This window comes from Crotalus tigris, unplaced genomic scaffold (genome assembly GCF_016545835.1).
Source record: "Crotalus tigris isolate CLP2741 ecotype Arizona unplaced genomic scaffold, ASM1654583v1 scf7180000019953.484404808:943566, whole genome shotgun sequence".
In the NCBI taxonomy this organism is placed as follows: Eukaryota; Metazoa; Chordata; class Lepidosauria; order Squamata; family Viperidae; genus Crotalus; species Crotalus tigris.
The window spans coordinates 119,266-146,914 of record NW_024097788.1 but is presented as its reverse complement, the minus strand read 5'-3'; the positions used below and the strand labels follow the sequence as shown (position 1 = coordinate 146,914).

The following is a 27,649-nucleotide window of genomic DNA, read 5'->3' as shown; positions in this document are numbered from 1 at the left end:
AAACAAGCATTTATAAGCTAGCACTTCTAAGTTAGCCCTTCTAAATCAACTCTTACTGGCCCCAAATTATAAAACCTAAATGGGTTTCTCCTAGCAAACGGAGCAAAAGTCTACCTGTTACTTTTTTTCTCTGTTTACTTAACTGGTATGATTTTTTTTAAAAAGAAAAGCTAAAAATTCAGAAGACCCCTGGTCTGCTGTCCACTCAGCTTTGGTTGCAATTGAAAGAGAAGGCATGGCCAGTATGGGGGACATCAGACACCATAACTGTAAACTATGATTCAGACAAAAAGCTTTACATACATGGTAAGCCAGAGCATGGCTTGTTCCCCTCTTCATTTACTCATCTGCCCTCTTCAGCTGTTATAAGAAAATGATTAATGCAGGCACATGAACCGGGAAATGCTATTTATATGGGGCAGGGAAAGAAGGATAATTTGCAATGCCGGGATATTTTAATTCTCCCTGAGTCCGAATATTAAATTGCATAGCTTACAAATGACAGTACGGGATGTTTCTTGAGGTACCCGAGTTAAGGATGGCAATTTTGCAACGGCAGCTGCACAGACACAAAACATAGGTTATTCCTCTGTCATGATCAGAGGAAGAGAGCTGTGTTGGTTTGTGATATTTCACAATCAGGAGTCTCGTAACACCTTGGGAAGTGAACGGCAGCATTAGTAAAATGTGTTAATTGGAAAACTTCAGATTTTTTTGGGGGGGGGGGGAATAACAGCTCTAGGCACTTTCAACCAATTCAACCTCGAAGATTCTGAGCCCCCCCAAAATGAAGTTAAAAATTACTCCAAACAGCTTGATTGATTGATTGAATTTTTAGGCCACCCATCTCTCCTATAAGATGACTGGGTGGTTCACAGATTATAAAAAAACAAATAGAAAAATAATTACAGTATTAAAACAATGCAACCAAACGTTTAAAACTACAGGTTGTTCTTGACTTGCAACCATTCATTTAGTGATCATTCAAAGTTACAATGGCACTGAGAAAGTTATTTATGACCATTTTTCACAATTACGGCCATTGCAGCATCCCCATGGTCACATGATCAAAATTAAAGTGTGTAGCAACTGGCAATGTGTTTATGACGGTTGCAGGATCCCAGGGTCACGTGATCGCCTTTTGCGATCTTCTGCCAAGCAAAGTCAATGGGGAAGCCAGATTCACTTAACAACAGTTTGACTTACTTAACAACCGCAGTGATTCACTTAACAACGGTGGCAAGAAAGCTCGCAAAATGGGGCAACTGTCTTGCTTAGCAATGAAAATTTTGAGCTCTACTGTGGTCGTAAGTCGAGGACCACCTGTATAAAAAAAACTAGGTCTAAGGGACAGACGGCACCCGGATGAGATCTTACCTATCAACTACCTCCAGCAGTGAGCGCCCTCTTCAGGGCCCCAAGTCAACCAACAAAGCCAAGTTTGAATACCCTTCCGGAAGGCCAAAAGGGAGGGGCAGTTCTCACCTCTGGTGGTAGAGTGTCCCACAGGGTCGGGGCTACCGCAGAAAAGGCTCTTCTCCTTGTCCCCACCAGAATTCCTTAGCCAACAGGATCCGTAGCATACCTCTTCCACTGGCATGAGTGGAGTGAGCTAGTCCCATTGGGGTGAGATGGCTCCTCAGATATCCTAGACCAGGGGTCCCCAACCCCTGGTCCATGGACCTGTACAAGGCCGCAGCATGCCATCAACCGGTCCACACAAAACCACCCAAGCCCCATCCGCGGGATGCAGGCAGCACACAAACCACACACCCTCTGGTCCATGGAAAAACCTCTCTCTACGTAACTGGTCCCTGATGCCCCAAAAGTTGGTGACCTCTGTCCTAGACCCATGCCATATAGATTTCTATTTAACATTATGTTTTCATACCTGTATGGAAACTGCATGCAAAGAACCAATGATTTAATTTCTTACTTCCCAACTGCCTTATTAAAATACTTATATCCTACATTTCCAAGTTCTACTTAAGGAAGGCTTTAGGCAGCGATGGCGAACCTTTGAGAGACTGAGTGCCCCAAAACTGGCCCCACCCCGTTCCACCCCCCTGCCCATCCCTGCTCTGCCCTTCCATCCCCCGCCCTGCCTGCCCACAGGACCACTCACCGCCTCCAAGGCCCGCCGCAGATCGCCCAGGCAGCCCAGCAGCACTATGGCAGCCACACCCTCTGCCCGCGCCCTGCAGCATCAACTGCGTGATGGGGTGTGAGGGCAGACTCTAGTCTACGCTGCCTGGCTGCCATGTCCTTGGCTGCGCTGCTGCGTGTGGGCCATGCTCGAGGGCGAGTCTCCTTTAGGGGGGCTGCTGGAGAGGAGGGGGTCGCAGGGGGAGGCAAGGCTGGGGCAATGGCACGTGTGCCCACAAAGAAGGCTCCGAGTGCCGTCTCTGGCACCCATGCCATAGGTTCGCCACCACTGCTTTAGGGTGACCTATGTAAGCCCTGTTAAAATAGAGATCTTTAAAGAAGCACAAAAATGGTAATCAGCCAGGACCCTTCTTCAGATACTTGCTGACTTAATCTTTCCTCATAAGTTCAGTGGGGAAAATGATGGGTAGTTCAGAATTGACCAACATAGCCCCACATAAAAGCTATTCTATGACTATTCTGCAACTCCCCAAAAGGCTGTTTTGGGAGAACCACCACAAAATACTCTCAAATGTCTTTGTGTATTTTTTTCTCTTTTTTAAAATAAGACTGAATGGATAGCGTACCTCGAGCATTTATGGCTGTGAGCCAAGACGTCCCATTATCGCGTAGAGCCTTTTACGAAAACAATTTAATGACCTTAAATTTTAAAAATCCACTAGCTTTCAGTGGTGACTAAGGCTAAATGAATTTACAGGGTCCTGATATTTTACTGTAATCAGTCACTTTCTTCGTTCTTAGCCTTGCACAGTTTTTTTCATTGCAAACTGCTATGATTCTTGCAGTTATTTTACCTTTTTGATTTATAGCCTTCCTAACCAGAATATATGCAAATGAGTTCAAGGAATCGCCAAGCAGAAGAAGAAACTCATAGGATCTCTTTTATTTATTAATTTTTTTTTCTATAAAACCTCAACCAAAACAACTCTTGGCAATTACATAGGTAGAAAAAAAAAATAGATTGAACAGAAAAAAATAGGACGAAGGAAGAGAATAGGAGCTGGCAAAATATTATATAAATGAGGATGGCTATGTTGAATCTTAACAGAATAACAGAATAATAGATTGGAAGGGACCTTGGAGGTCTTGGTGAGCAAAATATATATACCATTCCAGGTAAGTGGCTGTCCAGTGTCTTCTTAAAAGCCTCCAGTGATGGAGAACCCACAACGTTTGACGGCAAGCTTCTTGACATCTTGAACTAAAATCTTGAGATCTTGAATTAAATATTGAAGCTTTACAACAGGTTTTCCAAAGTGATTTGACTTCTTGATTAAGAACCATCAGAGATTATGGTGATAATACCCCAAATAAATTACCCAAAGCCTTTTCTTCTGATCATTATATCCCCAAATCCCTGTGTTTAAGCAATGCACTTCCAAGCCTCTCCCCCATTTGATTTTGGTGGTATCCGTGCTAAATCCCTATGCTAAATTCCAGCAGAGTAGGAGAAGAAGAGAAAGATCTCCTCTCTCAAGCTAATCTTACCTCACAAAAGAAATAGCACTGCCCCTAGAAATGTTCAAAGCTATGGCTTGCCTAGGCTGGCTAGTACCTACTGCAGCTGTGAGAAAATCACTTTAAGAAAATAGCACTTGCTTGAATCAATCATCAACTAACCACAGAGGCAACTTTTCCCACTCTCTTCAAGGCTACATTCTTGGTCTTTGAAAGATCAGCCAGCATGGTCACTAAAGCTCTTTGTGATCACCCTAGGGATGGAGCAGATCATCAGAGGAAATGTACCAAAAGCAATCCTTTCTTGACATTGCTCCACCAATCAAACTAATTATAAATCCCAAAATGCTCTGTGGGAAAAAAATGCCTATGCTGGCAGAGAACCCAGGGAACTGTGGTCCAATATATTTGAAGATATTACATTGGGAAAGCTGCTGAAAGCAACATCTAGATGGCCAATTAATGTTACAAGGATGGTTTATTAGTTTCTCTTGCCACAGCATGCAAAATTCATGGCCCTTGCCTGCTGACACCTCAGCTAAAATGGTTATTGTTGGATCCTGATCCTAGTTTATCCCAGAACTGTATAAATAATAAATTTAGTAAGTAAAAGCACAGTTTCTTTTCTTGACTTGACAAATACCTTCATACTGCAGCCAGTTGTCCTTACCAACTGATTTTAATTACTCCTTTACTTTGGGTTCATGTGGCAGGCACTCAAAAATCTGTGATGTGAAAAAATACAAAACATAAACATTGAAAAATGAAAAAGGGCTTCTTGGAATGATAATAATGTGGTCTTGTAGAGATGGTGTAATAATCTGCCTGATTTCTCTAGAGAAAGTAGTTTTCAATCTCTCTTGACTTTATTGGAATGAAAGTGAATTTCTTCAGATTCTCATGTAATTACTTGCTTTGTCTAATCTCCTTTCAAGTCATCAACAGAATAACGGAATTGGAAGGGACCTTGGAGGTCTTCTATCTAGTCCAATACCCTGCACAAGCAGGAGACTATCTACCCTTCTAGATAAATGGCTGCCCAAGTCTCTTCTTAAAAGAGAGCACCCACAGCTGTTCCACTGGTTAATTATTCTCACGGTTAGGAAATTTCTCCTTAGTTGTAGGTTGCTTCTCTCCTTGATTAGTTTCCATCCCTTGTTTCTTGTCTTGCCTTCTGGTGCTTTGGAAAATAGATTGACCCCCCCCCCCTCTTCTGTGTGGCAACCCCTCAAAATTCACTGGACTATGTTATAAGTAGAATAGCTTTCACTGTCCAACACAGGTAAAAAATGCTAGCTTGTAGAAGGCCTAACTCTTGAAATAAAGCTGAACCTTCAAACATCTACATTTTACAACTGCTCATTACTTGGCCTTCAAAAAGCAGAGAAAGCAGAATTCAAGAAGAACCAACCACTTCAAAATGTATTGCATGCTTCCATTAAAATTCACCTTGTATGTTTGATTTGTGATTTTGTGCCAATCCAAGTTATTACTCCAGATCTCAGTTACGAATGAAAGAATAAGACAAGGGAGGATCCAACCCCATATGCAAATAGAATGCTATCCCTTTCATTATAAACTTTATCTATATTAGAGCAATAAACACATTCTTGTTGAACTTTCTAATTATCTGTCTCAATTACTACTGAAGACAGTAAATCAAAGGAGCCAGGGTGTCAGACTGAGGAACTTAACTTGGATCTGGCCAATTTTACACTCTAATACTGTTTATCCCTATTTATATCAATCATCTTAGTGATTTTGCAGGTGAAAAAGTCGTATTTAGGTACAACCTTCCAACTCACATTAACTTTTCATCTGAGCAATTGTTGTCAAATAAAGTGGCATCGGAATTGTCAGCTTCTTACTCCCTGAGTGCTCTGTCTCCTACCAAATCTGTATAGGTAGGCAGGTTCCTTTTTGACTTGGTATGTTTATTTGCAGATCTCTGCATATCAAACCTCTGTTTAAGTAGAAACAACAACAGGGACAATTTATTTATATGATGAAGTGGCACCCAAGATAGTACAATGTCATTCCTAAGATTCGTAAATTTTGAGAAAGGATTAAGTTTGTAGACAATACAGATAGTCCTCGACTCATTTTTCAAACTCAGGTTTGTTCAAGAACACTCTCCCTACTCAAACTGCAACTACTCAAACTGTATATTAGTCAATAACTAGCATAAATAAGGAATATGGTATGTGTTATGTAATTTGGACCCATAATGGATTAAGACCCTGTCAACACTTCTTTGTTATTTGTATAAATTATATGTTTGGTATTTTTGTGCCTCTATGTTCTTCTTAAGAAAAGCAATACACAACAGCCATGCAAAGGAAAATTGTTTTGTGTCCTTGTAACTTTTGGAACATTTTTCTGTTCCAGTTTGCTTTTAAGTTTTGAAAGTATGAAAGATAAGTAGTGGCATGTATTTGAACAAATCCTTTACAAAAAAGAAGTGATTAAAAATTGTGTGTGGTGTATTCTTAGCTTTCTTCACATATGTCAACAATTTGAACTTGTAACCCTTAGATCATGACCCCAAGCTGACAATTCCAATGCCACTTTATTTGACAACAATTGCTCAGATGAAAATGTAGAGGCATTTTTGTCCTCTACAAACATAGCATGGATGTTTAGTTTTACAATTTCCAATTTTTTAAAGGCCTGCACTTGTAATTTGCTTTGACAGACAATGAGAAGAACAGTAGAAGATTTTCAAGTAATTGTTGCCTCCCTCTCCCCCAAAAAGTTCAAAATCTTTTAAAAATGTGGTTTACAGTCCTCAGGTTCGGAGGGGGGGGGGGAATTATCCTTGTGATTATTTCCACCAAAAACTTCAGTACCTATCCATCTGTTGTGATAGACTAGACAATTTTTTGCAACAATCCTATGCAATGCATTCTGGCTGGGAATTATAGAATTTAAAAGACAGCACATCCAGAAGACACCAAGCTGTGGGTGACAGACAAAGCCATAATTTCCTCAGAACTGGGCCTCAGACAGTGTTCTAGCACTAATCTTTGTTTAATGCACAGACTTCTGCAGTTTAAATAGCATGATTATTTTCCATGGCAATCTTGTCATTCACCTCCATCCAACTTTTAAAGTCAGAATTGCATAATGTAATCTCTTTGATTCTGTGGCATGATAGGTGCTTCCTTGGGTTAATTAAGCTTTCGTTTCTTCCATTATCAGTTCAGGATCTTAGAATCTATGGGATGAAAGCCTTCCCCTTTTAAGAGATTTTACTTCAGCACTCTTATACATATGTGGGATTATCCTACTAAATGTATTAGAGTGTGCTTCTAAAGACAGATCCATAGTATTATACCGGAAGGATATAATTTTACAGGTTCTTACTTGGAAAATGACAATGAGTTTTGTGTATTTTAAAGACCTGGAAGTCTGTTATGCCAGAAGTGACTTTTCAAATGACTCCTGACTTTAATTCTGAGTTGAGAAACAGATGAGAATTGTCATATAAGAACTAAAACAGGTATACCCCAGAACAAAGAAAAACCCCATCAAATCTCATGTATGATGTGGTCATACCCACTTAATTTGTGGTCTTTATATCCCACTTTTATTTATGATCAGGAACTCAAGATAACATAGCGTTTCCTTCTATTTCCCCTCCCCCCCCCAAATAATCCTGTGAAATAGATTGTGCTGAGAAACAGTAACTAACCCAAATCACCAACCACAATTCCATGGCTATGGGGAAATCCCGATTTTCTCTATGCCAAACAATTTAATCACTAGCCCATACTGGGGGTCTTTTTGCAGTCTCTTTTCCCAAGAGCTCACCCACATAGATTAAGTGTTTGCCCATGCCTCCCCTAAGTTTGATAATGCTTGAAACGGTATTTCATGCCACACACTAATTTAGTTTAGCACTCGTTCTGCGAAGTAGGACTGTTGGAATTCTCTCTTCCACAACATCATAAACAGTGCAAAAAGTCTAACTTGTTTAGAAAAAGCAAGTGGCAAGGATCTCACTATCAAATAAACGAGTACAAGTATTGATTTCCACGCGTTCAGCCACAATAAGCATAGGATCACCATAGCACAATCATAGGAAAAAACCTTGCACCTTTCATACAGCTTAATTCTGTCAGAAAGGAAGAGAATTAAATTCTCTTAAATGTCCTGTCAGAAAGGAAGAGAATTAAAATTTAAAAAGTCTGCCCATCAGATTTATCAGCACATCTTTTAAAAGAGAGCCTTCATCTAACCTGGGGGGGGGGAGATTAAATGGCAAGATTATAGTAGCTGAAGAAATGGTATCACTCCTGCTGTACAACCCAGAAGTTCTCAGTGTCCTAAAAAATAACAAGGGAAGGAATTTCTCAAAACACATACACACCTAATTATTTCTTCAATGTGATTTTTTAAAAAAATAAATAAATAAATCTTTTTTTATCATCAGAAAGCCCCTGATCCTGTTTTTCCAGATTGGCTTGCAAAAGACTGCTAGAGGCCCTTATGCCTGCCAAAGGAACAGCAGAAAAGCTATTTGCCCAGCTGTTTGCCTTTTTCAGCTGTGACAGATTCATAACCTGACACACATGGACTCCATTTCCTCATTGGTAACAAACCATATTTTATTAAATTTTCTAAACAATAACCTGGCCGGAGTCTGCACAAGAGCCTAGGGTAAAAGGGGATTTGTTAGCCTATGATTCTACGACAGCCTGTACCTCATACTGCAAGATTTTACCACTGCCTCTCTTTAATTTTAGCCAGATGAAGTGACTATAACTCTCCTCAACCATTGAAAAAATGGAACTTAAAGCAACTCCAATTGCAAAAAAAAAAAAAAAGAGAGAGAGAGAGAACTCAAAGCAACTCGGTAAGGAGCAACCGCTTGTAAAGGTTTGGAGGGGGGAAGGCAGCGGTGTTGTTTCACTTTTTCACCACGGCTGGTTTTGAGGTTGTTACTCATAGCTTGAAAGCTGCTTCTGCTCATTAAACCGAAGTACTTATTCCGAAAGGCTATAATCGCCTAACATGCTCGAACTGGTTCCCGGATTCTCCCAGGGCACGACTCCAAAGACAACCTAGTCTGACTTCAGAAATATTAAAAGTTAAAACTAGTGAAATCTCCATAGGGTTGGGCAAATACAGCTGCCGGGGTTGTGTGAACGCAGACGACGCGGTTTCAGGAGGAAAGCTCAACTCCCAAGCATTTATTCAAAAGGATCCTGCTTTACGTTTCAATTCGATACACGCTTTCTTGGATGCGGCGGTTCCAGAACTCCGTGTGCGTGGGAAGCCTCATGAACTAAATTGATATACTGTATATAGGAGGAAGACCCCCCCACTCCACACATACTACATGCACATCCCGTGTCTAGATCGGCCCCGCATGCTGGAACAAGCGTCGGTTCCCACAAGGAACCCCGCACGGGCGCACGTGTCGGGAAGCGCAGGACAAGCGAGCGTCCAGCAACACGTGGCGTCATAACCTTGGAATGCCGTTCCTTCGCGCGAACTGCACCCAAGCGGCACACGCACGCGTTCCCACATCTCTCGCCTCCCCCCCCGCCGCCCAGGTTAAGAGTATAACGCATTCTCACGTTAACACGCCTCTGCAAACTCAACCAGGAGAGGAGAACGCCTCAGGGCATGTGCAGAGCGCTACAGGGGCAGGCAAAGCCCCGGGGCGTTGGGGTATTTTTTTTTAGGAAGGAGGGGTCCCCTTACCTTCCAGCACGACCTCCTTGCCCGCCCTCTTGAGCGCCTGCACGGCTTCGTCGTGGGTGGCATCGCGCAAGTCGGCGCCGTTGACGGTCAGGATGGCATCGCCGACGTAGAGCGCCTGGGTCTGGTCGGCCGCCAAGCCCTTGAAGATCTTGCTGATGAGGATGGGCATCTTGTTCTCCTTGCCCCCCTTGATGCTGATGCCCAAGCCGCCCATCTCCTGCTTCAGCACCTTGACGCACCGCTTCTGGTTGGAGACGGCTTCGGGCACTTGCTCGGGCAAGTCGGTCAGTGCCGTCCGAACCCCGATCGCCGCCGCCGCCGCGGGGCTCCCGCCGCCGCCGTTGTAACTACTCCCCGACGGCGACTCGGGCGAGCCCGCTCCGGGCAAGGGGCAAGCGACGGCGGCGGCGTTCGCCCTCGACGCCCCACCGCCGGCGCCTCTGCCGCAGAAAGTTCCATTGCCCGCCGCTGCTGCCCCGATGCCGTTGTAAGCGGCGGCGCCTCCGCCCTCCTCGCAGCTCAGCACCAGCGCCTCGCCGCCCAGGGTCACCAGCACCCGGTGCCACCGGTCGCGCACCAAAACTTCCAGCGCGCCGCTCCGCTGCAGCCGGCCGCCGCCTCCGGCCGCCGCTACCGCCATCTTTGGAGCATTTCTTAAAACACCATGTGATTTGAGCGCACGGGCACACACACACACACACACACACACACACACACACACAAACACACACGCGCGCGCGGCACACACACACACCACGCCCCGGGACAGGAGTGGTGGTGGTGGGGGGGGAAAAGAAGTAGGTGAAAGAGGGCGCCCGGAGCGGCGTTACCCCCCTCGAAGAGCTCGGCGGAGACTCGCGAAGGTACCCGGGGCAGCGAGGGGGTGGGTTAGGGGAGGGGCGGGGAAGGAGGGGCGGGGCGGAAGGGCGAGGCGTCCTGCCTTCGGGGCGCTCGCCCGGCCGAACCGGAGTTAGTGGGGTGAGGGCCGGACGCTATCCCGAGGACCGACCTGGGGTGGAGGCGTTTCCCGGAGAACGCCTAGAAGCGTCCCAGCCACGAAGGGGCTGCTCGGGCTTCCCAGCAGGTTCTAGCGCTGGCGTGTTTTGGATTCGAATCCAATTCCGTCTAAACAGAAATCTCGGATCACCTTGGAGCCGTTCCCTCCTCTTTCGACGTTTTTTCCAGCCCACCGCTTGGAAACTTGGAGTGCAGGTAATCCTCAACTTAACAATGCTAAATTTTGTGGCCGTTCAACGTTACCACATCACCACTGCAACAGGGGACTTACGATCATTTTTCACCCTTAAGACTGTTGCAGCATCTTTCTGGTCACGTGATCAAAACTCAGCTGCTTGGCAACTGACTGGTTCCGTGGTCCAGGGATCATGTGATCCCCTTTTGCAACCTGACAAGCAAACCAGATTCACTTAACAACTGTGTTATTAACTTAATTGCAATGATTCACTTAACAACTATGGCGAGAAAGGTCGTAAAACGGTAAAATGCACTGAACAAATTTCTCATTTAGCAACATAAATTTGAGGCTCAGTTATGGTCTTAAGTTGAGGACTCCCTGTATACAAGATCAGCATTCCTGTGACTCCAGAAGTTTGGACAAGAATCCCAGAGCCAGCCTGGGATATGGCATACCTGGGACCCAGCATTCCTTCAAAATGGCTCTGAACTGCCTGGACGAAGAAGGGTGGGAATAATCAACTTTTGCTACAATTCCATCCTTGAAGAGACTGGATGTTTGCAGGTTGCTTTTGTTTTATTTTGCCTTCTCGTTTCCCTGCACTAGAATCAACCAGGTTTTTTTTTTTCCTGAGCCTTTCCTAAACTAGATCAGGACAACCTGGGTGTATTAGTTTTTCATGTTAAATAACCTATTTTAAAACTGTGTCAGTAGACTGGCAGTAGCATTTAAAACCCCGCAGTTCCTAGGCTTCAACTACAGGTTTGTCAGGTTTCAAGTTTAAGTTTTTAATAGGAGATTCCAACCACTTCTTCCTGTTCAGTTAATATGAGAGAAAAAATAAGAGGGTGCCAGCTATTAGTGGTACATCATCATCATCATCATCATCATAATATTAGTAATATTAGTAATAATAATAATAAAGTTGGAAGGGACCTTGGAGGTCATCTAGTTCAACCCCCTCCTCAGGCAGGAAACCTTATACCATTTCAGACAAATGACTGTCCAGCCTCTTCTTAAAAACTTCCAGTGTTGGAGCATTCACCACTTCTGGAGGCAGGTTGTTCCACTGGTTAATTGTTGTAACTGTCAGGAAGTTTCTCCTTAGTTCTAGGTTGCTTCTCTCCTTGATTAGTTTCCATCTGTTGCTTCTTGTCCTGCCTTATTTGGAGAATAGCTTGACTCCCTCTTCTTTGTGGCAGCTCCTGAGGTATTGGAATTCTGCTATCATGTCCCCCCTCCTCCTTCTCTCCATTAAACTAGACATACCCAATTCCAGCAACCGTTCCTTATATATTTTAGCCTCCAGTCTCCTAATCATCTTTGTTGCTCTTCTCTGTACTCTTGGTTGCTGATGCAACTGTTAGAAGAGCTGCTTGAAAGGAGTTGTGGTACAGGTAGACCTTGATGTTAAGCCATTCATTTAGTGACTGTTCAAAGTTACAATGCCACTGAAAAAAGTGACTGACCAGTTTTCACACTTAACGACCATTGCAGCATCTACGGTCACATGATCAAAATTTGGGCGCTTGGCAACTGGCATGTATTTATGGCAGTTGCACAGTCTCGGGGTCATGTGATCAGCATTGGTAACTTGCCAGCTGGTTTCCGGCAAGCAGAGTCAGTGGGGGAAGCCAGCTTCGCTTAACGATGGCGTGATTCACTTAACAACTGCAGTGATTGGCTTAACAACTGTCAAAAAGGTAAAATGGGGCACAACTCCACAGCTTAGTGTCTTAGTTAGCAATAGAAATTTTGGGCTCAGTTGGGGTTGTAAGTCGAAGACTAACTATAGCTGGCTGGAAAAAAGTCAACTTTTTAAGTTCTTGAGTTGTTCCTGGGCTAGAATCTTTCTATGACATAAATCAGCCATGAGAGATAGCAAAAAACCTAAAAAGCAAAGCTGGGCATAGTTCCTGTACACCAGAGAAATCCCCCATAGTTCAACCTCCATACAAGTAATCCTTGACTTAAAACGACCATAATGCAGCCTGCCAGTTATACGTCCACATTTTGGACAGAGAAGATCGCTGATTTGAAAGAGGGGTCAAAAAAACCCTCTATGTCAAAATTGAACAGTTTCAACAGAGGGGGAGGGATCCGACATCATCTATCTCCAGTCTATAACACAGTCCTTTCAGCAGTTCCAAGAAGGCTCCACACCCATCTGCACTACTCAGGTGACCCTGAGGACACAGATAAACCTCCAGGTGGCCTCTCTAAAACACATGTCAAACTCGTGACGTCATGTGACGTCGTGCAACATATCGGAACAGATTTGCCATTGCCGGCAATGGGATGGCCGCAGCTTCTGTGTGACGTGTCCGGTCCATGGCTGGCAGTTTGACACTTAAGGTCTAAAACAGTGGTTCTCAAACTTTTTAATGCCGCGACCCCCCCCCCAACCGGTCATAAGTCGAGGACTACTCAACCGGTCGTAAGTCAAGGACTACTCAACTGGTGCAGCACCGTTTGCAGAATGGGACTTTTGGCAGGCTCAGCAGGGCAGAGACAGCCTGGACAATTCCTATTGGCTTTTGAAAGCCAATAGAATTAGACTCTATTCAATAGAGTCTATTCTATTGGCTTTCAAAAGCCAATAGAATAAAAGAGAGTAGCACAGCTAAGGAAAAGGGGGGAAAAAATGGCGGACTGCGTTGTTTGGCGACCCCCGTGAAATGGTCGTTCGACCCCAAATGGGGTCCCGACCCACAGGTTGAGAACCACTGGTCTGAAAGAATGCAAATGACCAGCCGTCTGCAAGGAATATAAATCCTTCCATTCTTGGATGAGAAGTGAAATGTCTTCAAAGAAAAACAAGAAAGCCCAGTTTCCTCGTGAAAAAGCATCTTTGGTATAACTATGACCTGGATGATCGACAATCTCCATAGGCATTTTGCCATGGTATGTTTTTGCTGAAAATTTGGAAATAAATGCTGGTTTTTAGCAAAAACATTGTAAATTAAGGTGACGTGGATTGGAGGATGCCATATATGAGAGCCGGTTGCCAAGCAGCCAAAATGCAAATTATGTCACCCTGGGGCCGGGCAGCCATTAGAACTTTGGAACTATGTCATAAGTACATTGGGGAGGAGACCATTGTAACTTTAAATGGTTGCTAAGTGGCTGGCCATAAGTTAAGGACTACCTGTATGTGAAACTAAATTGCAAGAATAAACTGAGTTATCTGCCCTGCTCAAATACTAAGCAGAAAATAAGACCAGTGCATTTAATTGGATAACAGTAATCACTTTGTTTTATCCGGAAAACAACTTGGAAACTTCTGTTGTTGCCAATTTTCAGCCAGTAAGACTAGGTTGGTAATCCCATTGATTTTTCCCTCATTTGCATGAGCTTCCCTAATCGTTTCAGGGTGCTATTCAGATTCCTGACTATTTACTCAGTGATTATTTAAATTGGTTATAGCCACCCATGTCTGATGGACTTTGGGCCGCAGACAAAAACCCAAACAGTAAAAACAATTTAAAACATAAAACCCACACAGACTGCCCAGATTAAAGTGATCACAAGGGCAACAAGAAATCATAATAGGGCTCTGCAAAATATATTCTAATTTATTGTAAGCTGCCTAGAGTTACCGTGGGGCAAGATGGGCAGCTAATAATTTTTACAAATACAGGTAATCCTTGACGTACCACCACAATTGAGGCCAAAATTTCTGTTGCTAAGTGCACTTTGCCCCATTTTGTGACATTTGTTGCCACAGTTGTTAAGTGAATCACTACAGTTAAATTAGTAACATGGTTGTTAAGTGAATCTAGCTTCCCCATTGACTGTGTCAGAAGGTCGCAAAAAATGATCACACTACAGCTGTGATAAATATGAGTCCATTGCCAAGCATCCAGATTTAGATCATGTGACCATAGGGATGCTGCAATGGCTGTGTGAAAAATGGTCATGAGTGACTTTTTTCAGTTCCATTGTAATTTTGAGCAATCACTAAATAATAATAATAGTAAGAAGAAGAAGAAGAAGATGAAGAAGAAGAAGAAGAAGAAGAAGAAGAAGAAGAAGAAGAAGAAGAAGAAGAAGAAGAAGAAGAAGAAGAAGAAGAAGAAGAAGAAGAAGAAGAAAAGGACCTTGGAGGTCATCTAGTCCAACCCCCTGCTCAGGCAGGCATCCCTATACCATTTCAGACAAATGGCTGTCCAGTCTCTTCTTAAAAACTTCCAGCGTTGGAGCATTCACCGCTTCTAGAGGCGCTATTGCAAGTTGAGGACTGCCTCTAAATATTAACTCCAGACCAAAATGAGGTTTTAAGGGCTTGCCAGAACCCCTAGAGAGAAGCTGCAGTCCATATCTGGGGGGGGGGGGGTGCTGTTCCATAGGATGGGGAGCTACACAAGAACAGGCCTGCTTCCTCATAGCTACAAGGTGACTTTTAATAGAGGAGACCTGGAGCACATCTGCAGAACATTCTGGTGAAATACACAATTGGAGACAAATGCAGCCTCCGATACCCAGGCCTAATCCCATGCAGGGGATTGTGGGTAATAGCCAGCACCCTGAATTGCATTGAGAAGCCTGAATTGCCACAGGTTCTTTTATCCCAATTCCGTGGGACCCCAAAACCTCAGAGAGCCAAGCCCCCTTGGCCTTTAGGCAACCCACCCACAAGCACACAATGGGTAGTACTCACAGGTCCTTCCCACACACTGCCCCAGGTCTACCACTACTTACACTACTAGTAGTATAATACTACTGTCTCTGAGCCCTAAGCTGCTTCCAGTGGCTTAATACAGAATAACAGAAACCACCGCCCCTCTCACTTCCTGAACATCTCCAACACACAAATTACTCCACAACCACACCCAGCTACTTTTCTGCTCTTTTATAGCTTCTTGTTACCGGGCAGGCTAAGGTGAGGTCTTAAGTGGGCAAGGCACCACAGACCAGGTGCTGGCCAAGTTTCAGGCAGCCTGCCCGCTCATAGCATACCAAAAAGCACCTGTTACTGCTCACACTGCTGCCTTTTGAACCAGATGTAGCTTCTGGGTGGGTTTCAAGGGTGAACCATGTAGACTGCATTGCAGTAGTCCAGTCATCAGTTGCCCAGAGCATCTCTGAAAGCCACAGCTGACGCACTAGATGAGCCTTGGCAAAGATCCTCTTGGCCACAGCTGCCACCTGTTCTTGGAGCAATAGCTGTGAATCCAGAACAACCCCCAAATTACACAGTAATCTCAAAATGCTGCCCTAAGACCAACAATAGACTCTTCCCAATAAAGTCTTAACAGAGCATGCTCAGCCTTTGGACCAGGTCTACACACTGTTCCCAAACATGGATGCAGGTTCCAGAATCTCTCCAAAAATTGCTATATATGAATTGTTACTTCCAATATGGCATAAGGTGGGCAATCATATTTTTGTCCTGCTTCAGTCAGGGAAGTGTTGCTTGGCACACAGTGCAAACCACCTATGGAATCCTTGGCACACAAAGGGCTGTGCAGCCTGTTCTAAAGGATACGTTTGAAAAACAGACTGTTCCTACATGACCCAACTCTTTTCCTAAAGAGGCTTTGCTGTTTCCCTCCCGTTGCACCAAACCTAATTTGTCAAAATTTAAAGACAGTCTGACTCTTGGGTACATCTTTATAGAGGCAACAATATGCACCTTCATTCTGGGCCAGTATTATTTTCAAAAGAGAAAGCAAAACAATAGCAAATAGATCTTGTCTAAGATTATTTTATCATGAGCAAGATCAGCCTTCAAGAGTTTCAGATGTTTTTGCATGTTCCATGTATTTGCGGATGTGAGCCTCTCTGCCCTCATACCAGTAAAGCATTGATTGATCCATAGCACAAAATGTGGTGCTACCAAATTCTCTTTGGCTAGTTGCATAATGTCACAAGAAAGCAGGAGTTATTTCATCCCAGAAGTACCAACCAACTTTTTTAAAAGCACATCCTTAAGGTTTCACACATTTCCAGGACTTAACATCTTGTTTAACTTTCGTATCCAGCCGAATGTTGTTATTTTAATTTGTAGCTTTCTTTTAGGCACCAATTACTGTCATATAAACCAATACAATTTGTGCAGCTGCAGTACCTACTATTTTTCAAGTTGAAGGCCTTTTACAGTATAAAGGAAATTGGAAATTGGATCAGAGACCAAAAGGCATTATGCTATCAGGTCCACTAGCAATAGCAATAGCACTTAGTCTTATATATACCCCTTCACAATGCATTATAGCCCGCCCTGAGTAGTTTACAGAATCAGCATATTGCCCCCAACAATCTGGGTCCTCATTTTACCGGCCTCTGAAGGATGGAAGATGTCTGTAAAAAGATGTCTGTAAAACACTAGAAGTGGTTTATAAGTCTTAAGTGCTATTGCTATTGTTGCTCTGGACTAAAAAAAAAATTACTCTAGCTCCTTTTTGGCTAGATAACAGTTCTTACATTATTCTGTCAAGGTTATCTTCCTTATCCTTCAAAGTTTATACATACAAACTGGTAAATTTTAAAATGGTCTGTTCTCCAAGATTTGTAATGCTTATGTTTAAAAAAATTAGGCAAGTTCTCCAAGTTTCTACATGCCACAGTAGGATAGGTTTTAATTGCAAATTGCAGATAAGATTAATTCCAATTAATTTTAATTGCAAATAGAATTATCTAAAGTAGCCTTTCTGAACCTTTTTATTCTGGGGAACCCTTGAAATTATTTTCAGATCTGAGAGAAACCCTGCAAAAAAAATTCCAAATAATGTGAAAACTTTACAACACAATTCACATTTTTACAGTGTTTAGAAAGCTGAATTGTCTCATGTAAAAAGCTCTGACTACTGCAAGTGATAGTATTGCCTGGTATACGGTTTAAAAAAATCAGTGTTTTTATATATATATATATATATATTATTTAATAATGACATTTCCTGGAACTTTTAGTGACCTCCTCTGGACCCTCAATTAAGAAAGTTTGACAAATGAACCTAGAGTTTCAATTATGCTGTCATGGGAATATTTTCCCATAAAAAAATTGGTTCTCATTTTTTTATTACAATTTGCTGGAAAAGCTATGTATTTCTAGGGTAAAGGTGATATTTTAAAGGCAGGTTCTGAGACACACAGAAAAAAAATCAACCAGTAAAGGTAGTCCTTGAATTACGAGCTATGCTGGCTGAGGAATTCTGGGAACTGAAGTCCACAAGTCTTAAAGTTGTCAAGGTTGCAGACACCTGCCTTAGATTGAAGGAAATTTTTAAGGATTATGAGATATGATCCTGGCCTCTGAATTTCAGTCAATGCCTACAGTAGTTGCCTTTGGTTGGCCCAAAAAAAAAAAAACTGAGCAAGATTGTACTTGATGGGAAGTCACCAGATAATTGCAGGGCTGGAGATAGACCTGGAAGTCAAAAACAAACAAACTTTAAGAAGGGAATGACAACCTATTTCCTTATTATTGCAGGAAAATACCAATGGGTCTTTCTGTGAAGGCATTAAGAATCTCAAAGGAGATTTCAGCTACTTACTCAGTCATCAGGTAAAGCTGAAGGATTTCTATAACCAAACCTTTGGACTTTGCCAACATTCACACACAATAGAAGGTAAGCAGGCTTTCCCTATTTCTGATAATTGGCCTCACATTGCAGATTAGGGCCTGCATTTGGTGGCCCTTCAAACAGGGGTGGGGAACTTGGGCAGCCTTCACCAACAGCTCCAGAGAAATTCCCCAACCTTCAAAGACTATCCAGGTTAGAAATGGCAGTAGATGTAATCCAACTCATCTGGAAGTGTCCCAGTTTGGTAAATGTGATCCAGAGCACTTTTTGCAACCTGGATTTCCTTTTCACGCTTGATGTTCCCAGCAGCATCAGGTGGTTAGGCCTGGTGACCTTGAATTCCCCACCCTATCCCAAGGAGGGGACTGCCTGTAATGTATAAATAGTATGTGGGGAAGACCTTGGGAGATGAGATGGAGAGATGCCGCATAGTGAATGGTCAGATAAGAGACATGATAGTCCACAGCTGAATAATGGGAGGGATAAGAAACTCAGAAGAGACCCTGGTTTCTCAGACTGTAACAGAGATGGCGGGAGAATTGTACTTTCAGACCATGAATGTAGCTTTGCAATAAAGAATTAGTTTACTGTATTTATCCATACCCTGTCCCTTTTATCCCGATTTTCCTGTACCCGCACCGATCCTACCTTTTCCCTACCCATATAAAATCTAATAAAATATATTTAAAAAAAAAAAGAATTAGTTTGTCCGGTCATATACCTGTCTGGTCTACCTGGTAGGATTGAGATTGTCCCAGGGCTAAGTGGGAATTTAACAGAACAGCTTTTACCCAATAAGACAAGTCCCAACAAATTTGTAGCCAGCTCTATAAGCTGTGCATGTGCCTGCATCCTGTGAATATATGCACAGCTTGTGCTTCATCCGTGGAAAATATGGAGATGAGTTTTAGGAGCACTTTTCTCATAACCATAATGAATGTTGACTGAATGCAGCCCAGCATTGTAATCTAAACTTCAGTCTTAGGCAGATTTTGTAGTGGAAGACAGAATAAGCAATTTTAAAAATAAAAGTTGCCACGAAAGTGTTGTGCAAAACGTTAGCTACCGCGATATTCCATCTCTTCCACATTGACTTCTGCAAGTGCAGTTTTACACCAGTCGTTTCCTAGGCAGTCTTAAGATTTCTGCTTCTAGGGAGGCTTTAATTGTAGGTGTCTGCTATATTGAGAGACAAGATGTCTTAAGCTCCCAGATCAAAATATGAGGTTGACACCAGTTGTTGAACAATTCCCAATTCTCAAAATAGCAGGAGAGGTTATAGAAATAATTTCACATGTGCAACTAACTTTGCCTGTATATTGGAAGGTGTGCCTGAAAAAGGAATCTACCCCTACTTAAATTTGCAGAGATAGAATTGCCTCAAAAGAAACATGGATCGCTGGGTTGGGTAAATCAGGAATTGACAAGAGAAGCTGAACATTTTAATAAAGGACATTCAGTGGGGAAAATGACCTGTACAAATTTAAGAAGAGCCTTATGGAATCAACCAAGTTAGAATTTAGATTTCAACTAAAGCCAGGAGCAAACTGCTCCTCAAGTTTGTGGAGAAAGAAATGGAGTAGACAATTTCTTTGAAGGTCTCTTGAGGTAGGAGAACTTCAACAATTATTCAAGAGGCGGATTCTCCCTGAACGGTGTCAGAAGCAATGGTATTGAAAAAAACCTATAGGAAATGTTCCTTCTTTGATGTCTTCTGCCCTTCTTTTCATGTCTTTTGGGGACTGGAAACCATTGGAGACCCAATTGTCCTATGTAAACAAATGTCCCTCTCATCCCTAAAACAATACACAGCACCTTCATCCACCCATGAGGAATTCTCCCAATTGTCTTCTCTGTAATAATTTCTAAAGCAAATTCTCTTTCATTGACTTGAGTGACAGATAACAGGGAAAATGCAAGACAATGTCTTCACCCAACGTTAAATAATGGAATGGGATTAGTCTGCCCTCATCATTTCAATGTCTATCCTTCAACATGCTGACTTTATCCAAGATTTAAATAGTCTTTTGCGCATCCGTCAGCTTCAGGAAAATCACCATTTTTTCTGCTTAATCTCTCAGAAGCAAAGGACATAAACTTACTTCTGCTTCCCAGTGCAAGGTGTCTTTGGGTGACCACCTCAGCCTTTATTAATCTCTTGCAGATTCTCTGGAGAAGTGCCATCTTAGGAAGACATGGATACTTACAACTGGCTAATCACTAGACAGCAGCCTTATAATCTGGGTAGTCCTTGACTTATAACCACTTTGGGATAGAATTTCCATTGCTAAGCAAGGCAGTTGTTGAGTGGAGTCCTGCCTGATTTTACGATCTTTTTGTCACAGTTGTTAAGCGGTTGCTAAGTGAGTCACACAGTCATTAAGCAAATCCAGCTTTCCCCATTGATTTTGCTGGTCGGAACCTGGCTGGGAATGTCACAAATAGTAAATCACACCATCCCAGGCCACTGCAACAATACCTGCTGGTTGCCAAGCACCCAGCTTTTGTTCACAGGATCTTGGGGATGCTGCAACAGTTATAAATGTTGTAAGTCACTTTTTTCAGTGATATAACTTCAAACGGTCACTAAATGAATGGTTATAAATCAAGGACTACATTCTCCAATATAGAGGATACATTTTGTTAGAAGAATGCAGCAAGCGCCTGTCACTTTGCTGCCAAGGCATTACAGATATTCCTCGACTTATCACCCCAATTGAGTCCAAAATTTCTGTTGCTAAGCAAAACAGTTAAGTGAATTTTGCCACAGCCGTTAAGTGAATCACTGCAGTAATTAAATTAGTAACAGGGTTGTTAAGTAAATCTGGCTTCCTCAATGGCTTTGCTTGTCAGAAAGTTGCAAAAAGTGATCACGTGACCCCAGGATACTGTCACGGTCATAAATACAAGCCAGTTTTGATCACATGACCGTGGGGATGCTGCAACGGTTATGTAAAAAAATAATCATAAATCGCTTGTTTTGGTGCCGTTGCAACTTTGAACAGTCACTAAACGAATAGTTGTAAGTTGAGGACTGTCTGTAGTCAGTGGTGGGATTCAGCTGGTTCGCACTCCTTCGGTAGAACCGGTAGCTAATTTTTTGTTGCCTAGGCCCAGAATGGACTTCTGGAAGCAGCATCCATGCAGAGAACCGGTTGTTCACATATTTGAATCCCACCACTGCCTGTCTAGCAGTGTTTCTCAACCTCAGCAACTTTAACAGGTATGGACTACAACTTCCAGAACTGAAGCTGGGGAATTCTGAGAGCGGAATCCCACTTTTTAAAGTTGCTGAGGCGTTGCATTGTGCTATATAGCAAGGCTGAGTTATGTTACACATAGTCTCCAGAGTGTACTGAGGCACCTATGAATTCAAGCATGCTTATGCAGTATTTACGCATGATCATTAAAATGCACAAGTACCCCCACTTTCTTGCAAAGAGTTAAAACAAGTTGAAGGAGAAATCAGTTCAGTTTGGCATCTGGGTCTTTACAGGGAGAAGTTCCTCTTCCCCTCCCCCCTCCCTCGCCCTATAAAGGCCTTATTCAGGCCATGAGTGCTTGCATTGTGTCTGTCTGCTCTCAACAGGCCTTGCTGTCCGTTGAGCAGCTGTGAGCTCTTAATTGGAAAAGAAAAGCCAAAAACTCGGCAAAGGAGTTTTTCATGGATGCGTTGAAAATTACTTTGGAAATCTCCTCCCCCCCCCTTTGAATATTTCAAACGGGTGGGGAACTATGGCCCTTTTGTGACGGGTGCACTTCAACTCCCAGAATTCCTGAGCCAGCATGGCTGGCTCAGGAATTCTGGGATTTGAAGTGGACCCGTCACAAAAGGGACATCGCTCCCCACCCCTGTTTTCAAATAATCTGTGGTGTCTGAATGACTGCAAGGTTGATGGGAGAATCTGTAAACAAAGGTCTTTAAACTCCTGTTTTGCCATTGAAAAAGTGCCACGTTGTGCAGAAGGCAATGTCCGAGCAGACACAGGTGTTTTGCCCTTTTGATAAACAAATACAGATACTGAGAATTAAGGGGCAGGAAAAATCCCCCCCCCTTTCTGGCTTACCATTTTGACATACGCAAAACCTTTACCTGATGCTGGTCTTCAAATGTCCCAGCCAAGCCTCGGGTTGCTAAAAACTTCTCACCTTTGTGCAATTAAGACTTTTGTTATGGCTAAGTTTTATACAAGACGCTAAATCCCAATGCATTTTGTCTGGCTTACCATGTTATGTAAATCATGAGTGATGGCTTTTAGCATAACCTTCCTCGAAAATATAGTTTATTTTTCATAGACTGATGTGTGAAGTCATTTTTTTATGATTCAGAATGAAGTATGAGCTGGGCCACAAGCATTTGAGTGCACGTGTTATGTATGGCAAACCACGCTTAGCTTAAATGAACAATGAGTTAGATCAGGGGTAGGCAACCTTGGCTCTTTTATGACTCGTGGACGTCAACTCCCAGAATTCCTGAGCCAGCCATGCTGAGGGGAAAGGGAGAGGTTTCCAAGCTGGCTCAGGAATTCTGGGATTTGAAGTCCATGAGTCATAAAAGAGCCAAGGTTGCCTACCCCTGGGTTAGATTAATTCAATCTGTAGAATTAACAGCAGTATTTTTACTTGCTATATACTTGAGTTTAAACTCAGTTTTGCTTCTATTCTCAACAACCACCAACCTATGAGGTAGGTTAGGCTAAGGAAGAGTAACTACCCAGAGCCACCCAAGAAACATTTATTGCAGAGAGTAGATTTAAATCTCCTAGTTTAATATCCTGTCTACTGCATCACTGTAAGCCATGATTTGTCATTAGAAAAGCTTGTATGTGTCAGAAGCATCACAATTAAAATAAGGCATACTACATGATGTAAAATTAAAATATAAAATACAGGATTAAAATATGTACAAATTAAACAGATCTTGCCCAGAAACTAGCAACATAAATTGTGTTCTGTGACGCGGCCATGAGGTCTTCAAGTGATTGGGACACAAAGGGCAGGTATACATATGTGTTGTTGTCTGTCTGTCACCAGAATTGCAAAGAGCAGAAGCCACCAGATAGCCCCATTTGTTCAGTGTGTCTCTGGATCCTGATGTACCCGTGCACAGTCTATTCAACAATTTCCATACTTCCCAGTTTTCGTCAGACCCAGGAGCCAGCTCCTCCATTGTTGGTTCCATCCAATGTTGGTTCTTTTTAGCTTTCCATAGGTCCACTCTGCTTTCAAATTCTTCAAAGTCTTCCGTTGATCTAAGGAAGCTTCCCTGGATTACAACAGCTGAGTTTGCACAAGGCCCTAAGCCTCACTCAACATCAGGTTACCACTCTGTGCATCTAGTTTAGGATTTGTTCTGCCAGCTGTGACAAAATGCTGGCTTAGTTCTTCTCAATTCCTTTATTGGCATTGAATCAAGCAGTGGAGATTGAATCTGACACACCCAAAACTTAGCCTGGTTCCAAGCTCTGGTTCACGAAAAGTCAATACTTATAAGGTATAGGCCTATTTTCTTTCAGAGAAGAGGACCTATATGGCCTTGCTTACTCTCACCATGTATTGTAGCTTAACTTTGATAGTTAATTTATCCTCTCCTAGCAGTTTCTGGTTGCCATAGCTATCCATAAATAACACTCATGCTTTTTTTCTGAACTTTTCATGCTGTACTTAACATTAGCATTCCAGCCATGTGTATCTGCCAACTTCTTGGGCCTGTGTCTCCTCAAGGTTTTCCTCAGAGGCTGAGAAATCCCAACCACCTCTGTGTAACATGTAGGTGTGTTTCCCCCAGATGCACAAAGTCTCCGCTCAAAGGGAAATAAAATGATCAGGCAATGCTTTGACAGCTTTATCAATCAGTAATGAATTTCTCCGTCAATAATGTTGCAGTGTCTTCATCAGATCAATGAAGAAGTAATCGGTTGTAAATTTAGAGCTAAATCAAGCTTTAAACCAGGCGTAAACCATTCCTCCATGGATCTCTGTGTGTACTACAGGACCCAGATGGGAATCGATTGATGTTCTTCCAAATAATATGTTCTGTTCATGTTTGGGGCAGATCCTTAGGCCATTAGATTTTTCGAATAAAGGTAGTCCTTGATTTATGGCCGCAGCTGGGAGCAGAATTTGCGTTGCTAAGGTTAAGCGAGCCGTACCCAGTTTTATGACCATTTTGTCAATAATTTTAAGTAAATTATTGCAGTTGTTAAGTGAATCACATAGTTGCTAAGCAAATTGGGCTTCCCCCATTGACTTTGCTTGTGGGAAACTGGTAGAAAGGTTACAATTGGTGATCACATGAACCCAGGATGCTGCAAGCAATATAAATTGTAAACCAGTAAGCTGGGCTGCCAATACAGGTAGTCCTCGACTTACAACAATTCATTTAGTGACCGTTCAAAGTTTTAACAGCACTGAAAAAAGTGACATGAGTGTTTTTCACACTTACGACCATTGCAGCATTCCTCCAGGGTCATGTGATCAAAGTTCAGACACTTGGCAACTGGTTCATATTTATGACGGTTGCAGTGTCCTGGGGTCACATGATCACCTTTTGTGACCTTCCGACAAGCAAAGTCAATGGGGAAGCCAGATTCACTTAACAACTGTGGCTAGAAAGGTCATAAAATGGGGCAAAACTCACTTAACAAATGTCTCACTTAACAGCATGTTAGGCTCAATTGTCGTAAGTTGAGGACTACCTGTACATGTTAAAAAAATACATGCCAGTTGCCAAGTGCCCAAATTTTGATCATGTGATCAGGGGAAACTGTGATGGTCATAAGTATGAGGACTGGTCATAAATCACTTTTTTTCAGTGCTTTTGTAACTTCAAATGATTGCTAAACAAATGGTTGTAAGTTGAGGACTATCCGTATGTGGGGTATTTAACTGCATCTTTGTGAATGCAATCCAAATTACACTTCCCGCATCTGCTTCCTGTAGTAATACTGTTGCCCTTCTGCATCCTGTGGTCGTAATTAACATATTTTACTAGATTATATGACTAGAGACTTATTTAGGAGGGGGAAATAGATTTATTATATTTGCTTTTATACAATGAATGGCATCTGTTCCTGGATGGGATCCAAGAGTATCCAAGAAGTAAGTCTGCATTTACTTCAGGCGGCATCACTGGGGTAAGTAAAACCAGGTTCAATTTGAGTTATATTCCCAGACCACTCATGGGCATATATCCTTACTGCCCCCCCAAAACCCCCAATTATATAGCTGATTATGTGCCCAAAGTGGATAAGCGAAGGCCTCCATGTTCCTAATGCGATTGGCAAAGAAAGCAGCCAGAGGCCTGAATCAACACATTCATCCCCAGGTTTTGTAAGCCAATTGTGCAGAGTTTGCTGAGATACAACTTTGGACTTCCATACTATTACTGACACTGCTAATTTGATTTATAATCTGTGGCTCTGGGAAGCCAATAGAGAGCTTTCCTGCAAGAACCCAGTGCAATTTTGGACAAAATCAGCCTTGTTTGGGACCTTAAGTCAGAAATTTGACTTTTGGTCATCAAAAATATACTGCTGAACGTCAATGAAGGGTGAGGATTGAATAGGTATCTTGCTGATTTTATTCTTTATTAATCTTGTATTTTTGGAAATGGAGTGTTGGAACAGGGAAAAGCCTATTTTTTTACATTTGCAGTATGTTCTAATACACTGAGTACTTGTATCAAGGTCCCCCAAATGTATCTCTGTATTCATATAATTGCCCTCCAGTTCTTTGTGCTATGTTTCCTTCCTTCCTTCCTTCCTTCCTTCCTTCCTTCCTTCCTTCCTTCCTTCCTTCCTTCCTTCCTCCCTCCCTCCCTCCTTCCCTTCCCTTCCCTTCCCTTCCCTTCCCTTCCCCCGTCTCCTCCCTCCTTCCCTCCCTTCCCTTCCCTCTTGTCTCCTCCCTCCCTCCCTCCCTCCCTCCCTTCCTTCCTTCCTTCCTTCCTTCTCCCCATGCAGCTTTTTAAATGGAGATGTCCATGGAAGTACTTTTTAAAAATATATAGGCAGCGATATTTGTATAACACCATCAATATCTCTACCTGTTCTCTCTCCTTTTGCTTAGCAGAAGATAAGCAGTACTGCACTTAGTATTCATGATGTGGGGAAAGGATGTTTAAGTTTGCTTCCAACAGAATATATGGAGTGGGGACATATTCCATGGAAAGTTCTGCTTCTGTTTGCCTGGCCTTTTCAGGAGGCAGTGGTAAAGGATTATCACTGTATCCCATAGAAAGCTCCTTAGAATCAATGTTCATTGAAACCTAGAGTTAGATTGTACCCTAGAGATCATCTACTCCAACTGATCCCCTGATCGGTGTAGGATTCATTAGAGCATCTCTGAGATAGTCATCTATATCTCTAGTAAAGTAGAGCTCACCGTTTCATTGTTCTATTGGCTGAAAGGTCATATAATCAGGAAGGTTCTCCTGGCATCTACCATAAAATTACAATATGTGCTATAAGGTTCCTTGTAGAACCTTGAAGTGGTCCTGCTCCTGGTCTCTGAGGCAATAGATAGTCTACCTCCTCTTTTATATGACACCTTTCAGATGTTTGATGATCGCTATCATCTCTATTCAGTTATCTCTTCTGCAAGCTATATTTATCCAATTCCGTTCATTGTCCCATTAGGACTTTTTTCCAAACACCTCACCATTGTGGTAGCCTTCCTCTAAACTTCCACCATAAATGTATTTCAAACAGAGTCTGACCAGGACAGAATAGAGTAGAACAATTACTTCCCTTGACCTGGACTCTGCTCCTGTTTACACACCCCAAGACAGCATTTGTCTGATGACTCATGTTTAACTTGTAATCCACAAGGACACTCATGTCATTTTCTCATTTTCATTAAACAGCCTTCGGAGGTTATCTGGGGACTGAGCTGAGCTCTCCTCATCACAGAGATAACTAGCTTTAAATTTTGCCTAATCTATGTGATATGCTGTATTGGTAACTATCGTTACGAAATAGTCAAGACAAGGATTGACAAACTGAAATTCAAACCGGACAAGATGGTTGGTGAGTGATCTGCCCAGGTTCATATTTTTCCTGGAGGATCCATTCTCTGAAGTAGAAGGCAAGACAGAAGAGAAGGTCCTGGAGGCATCTGCAGCTTTCAGTGGAACAGGAAAAGCAACGTTGAATTGGCAACAGGTGATGAAAAGAAAGCACGGTTTGTTTGTTTGTTTGTTTGTTTGTGTATTTGATGTTATATGTCTCTCCCATCTCAGATACATGACTATGGATGCTAACAATACAAAATATTGTGTGTATGTCTGCAGCTTCCAGTGGAAAAGTATTCTGGGTCAAGCTCCAAGCAGTCCTGTACCCCAGAGAGCAAGAGATCTAGATAGGCAAATGGACCACCAACCCCATTCTAGGTCAGCCATAAAGAGGGATAATTCTGAGTCCATGAACTTAGAGCAGCATTACTTGCTTACAGAAGAAGCTTTGAGATACTCTGTAGATTTCATAAATTATTAGCAGCTATAAGAATGTGAGAGTTACATTTTTCTAATAGTGTCAATAATATCAGTTTAAAATATCTTTACTAACCAAAGCATATCTTAATTGCATTTGCACTCATT

General features: G+C 42.5%; 1 protein-coding gene and 1 long non-coding RNA gene across 5 annotated transcripts in view; one reads left to right on the top strand and one right to left on the bottom strand.

Moving 5' to 3' along the window:
* The window catches only part of SNTB1 (syntrophin beta 1), a 113,897-nt gene extending 103,883 nt beyond the window's left edge, over positions 1 to 10,014 (bottom strand). The window contains exon 1 of the mRNA XM_039365081.1: positions 9,337 to 10,014. Within this exon, the coding sequence (XP_039221015.1) occupies positions 9,337 to 9,976 (640 nt within the window). The 5' untranslated portion in view covers positions 9,977 to 10,014. The remainder of the gene's footprint in view (positions 1 to 9,336) is intronic.
* A 48-nt stretch (positions 10,015 to 10,062) lies between these two features.
* The window catches only part of LOC120317968, a 32,531-nt gene continuing 14,944 nt past the window's right edge, over positions 10,063 to 27,649 (top strand). For 2 of the 4 annotated variants that reach the window (XR_005559372.1, XR_005559375.1), the window contains exons 1-3: positions 10,063 to 10,199; positions 17,961 to 18,099; positions 26,918 to 27,215. This is a non-coding gene — a long non-coding RNA (uncharacterized LOC120317968). Of the gene's footprint in view, positions 10,200 to 10,277; positions 10,549 to 17,960; positions 18,100 to 25,143; positions 25,191 to 26,917; positions 27,216 to 27,649 lie in introns of those variants that run through there. The other 2 variants (XR_005559374.1, XR_005559373.1) reach the window with 2 other exon arrangements.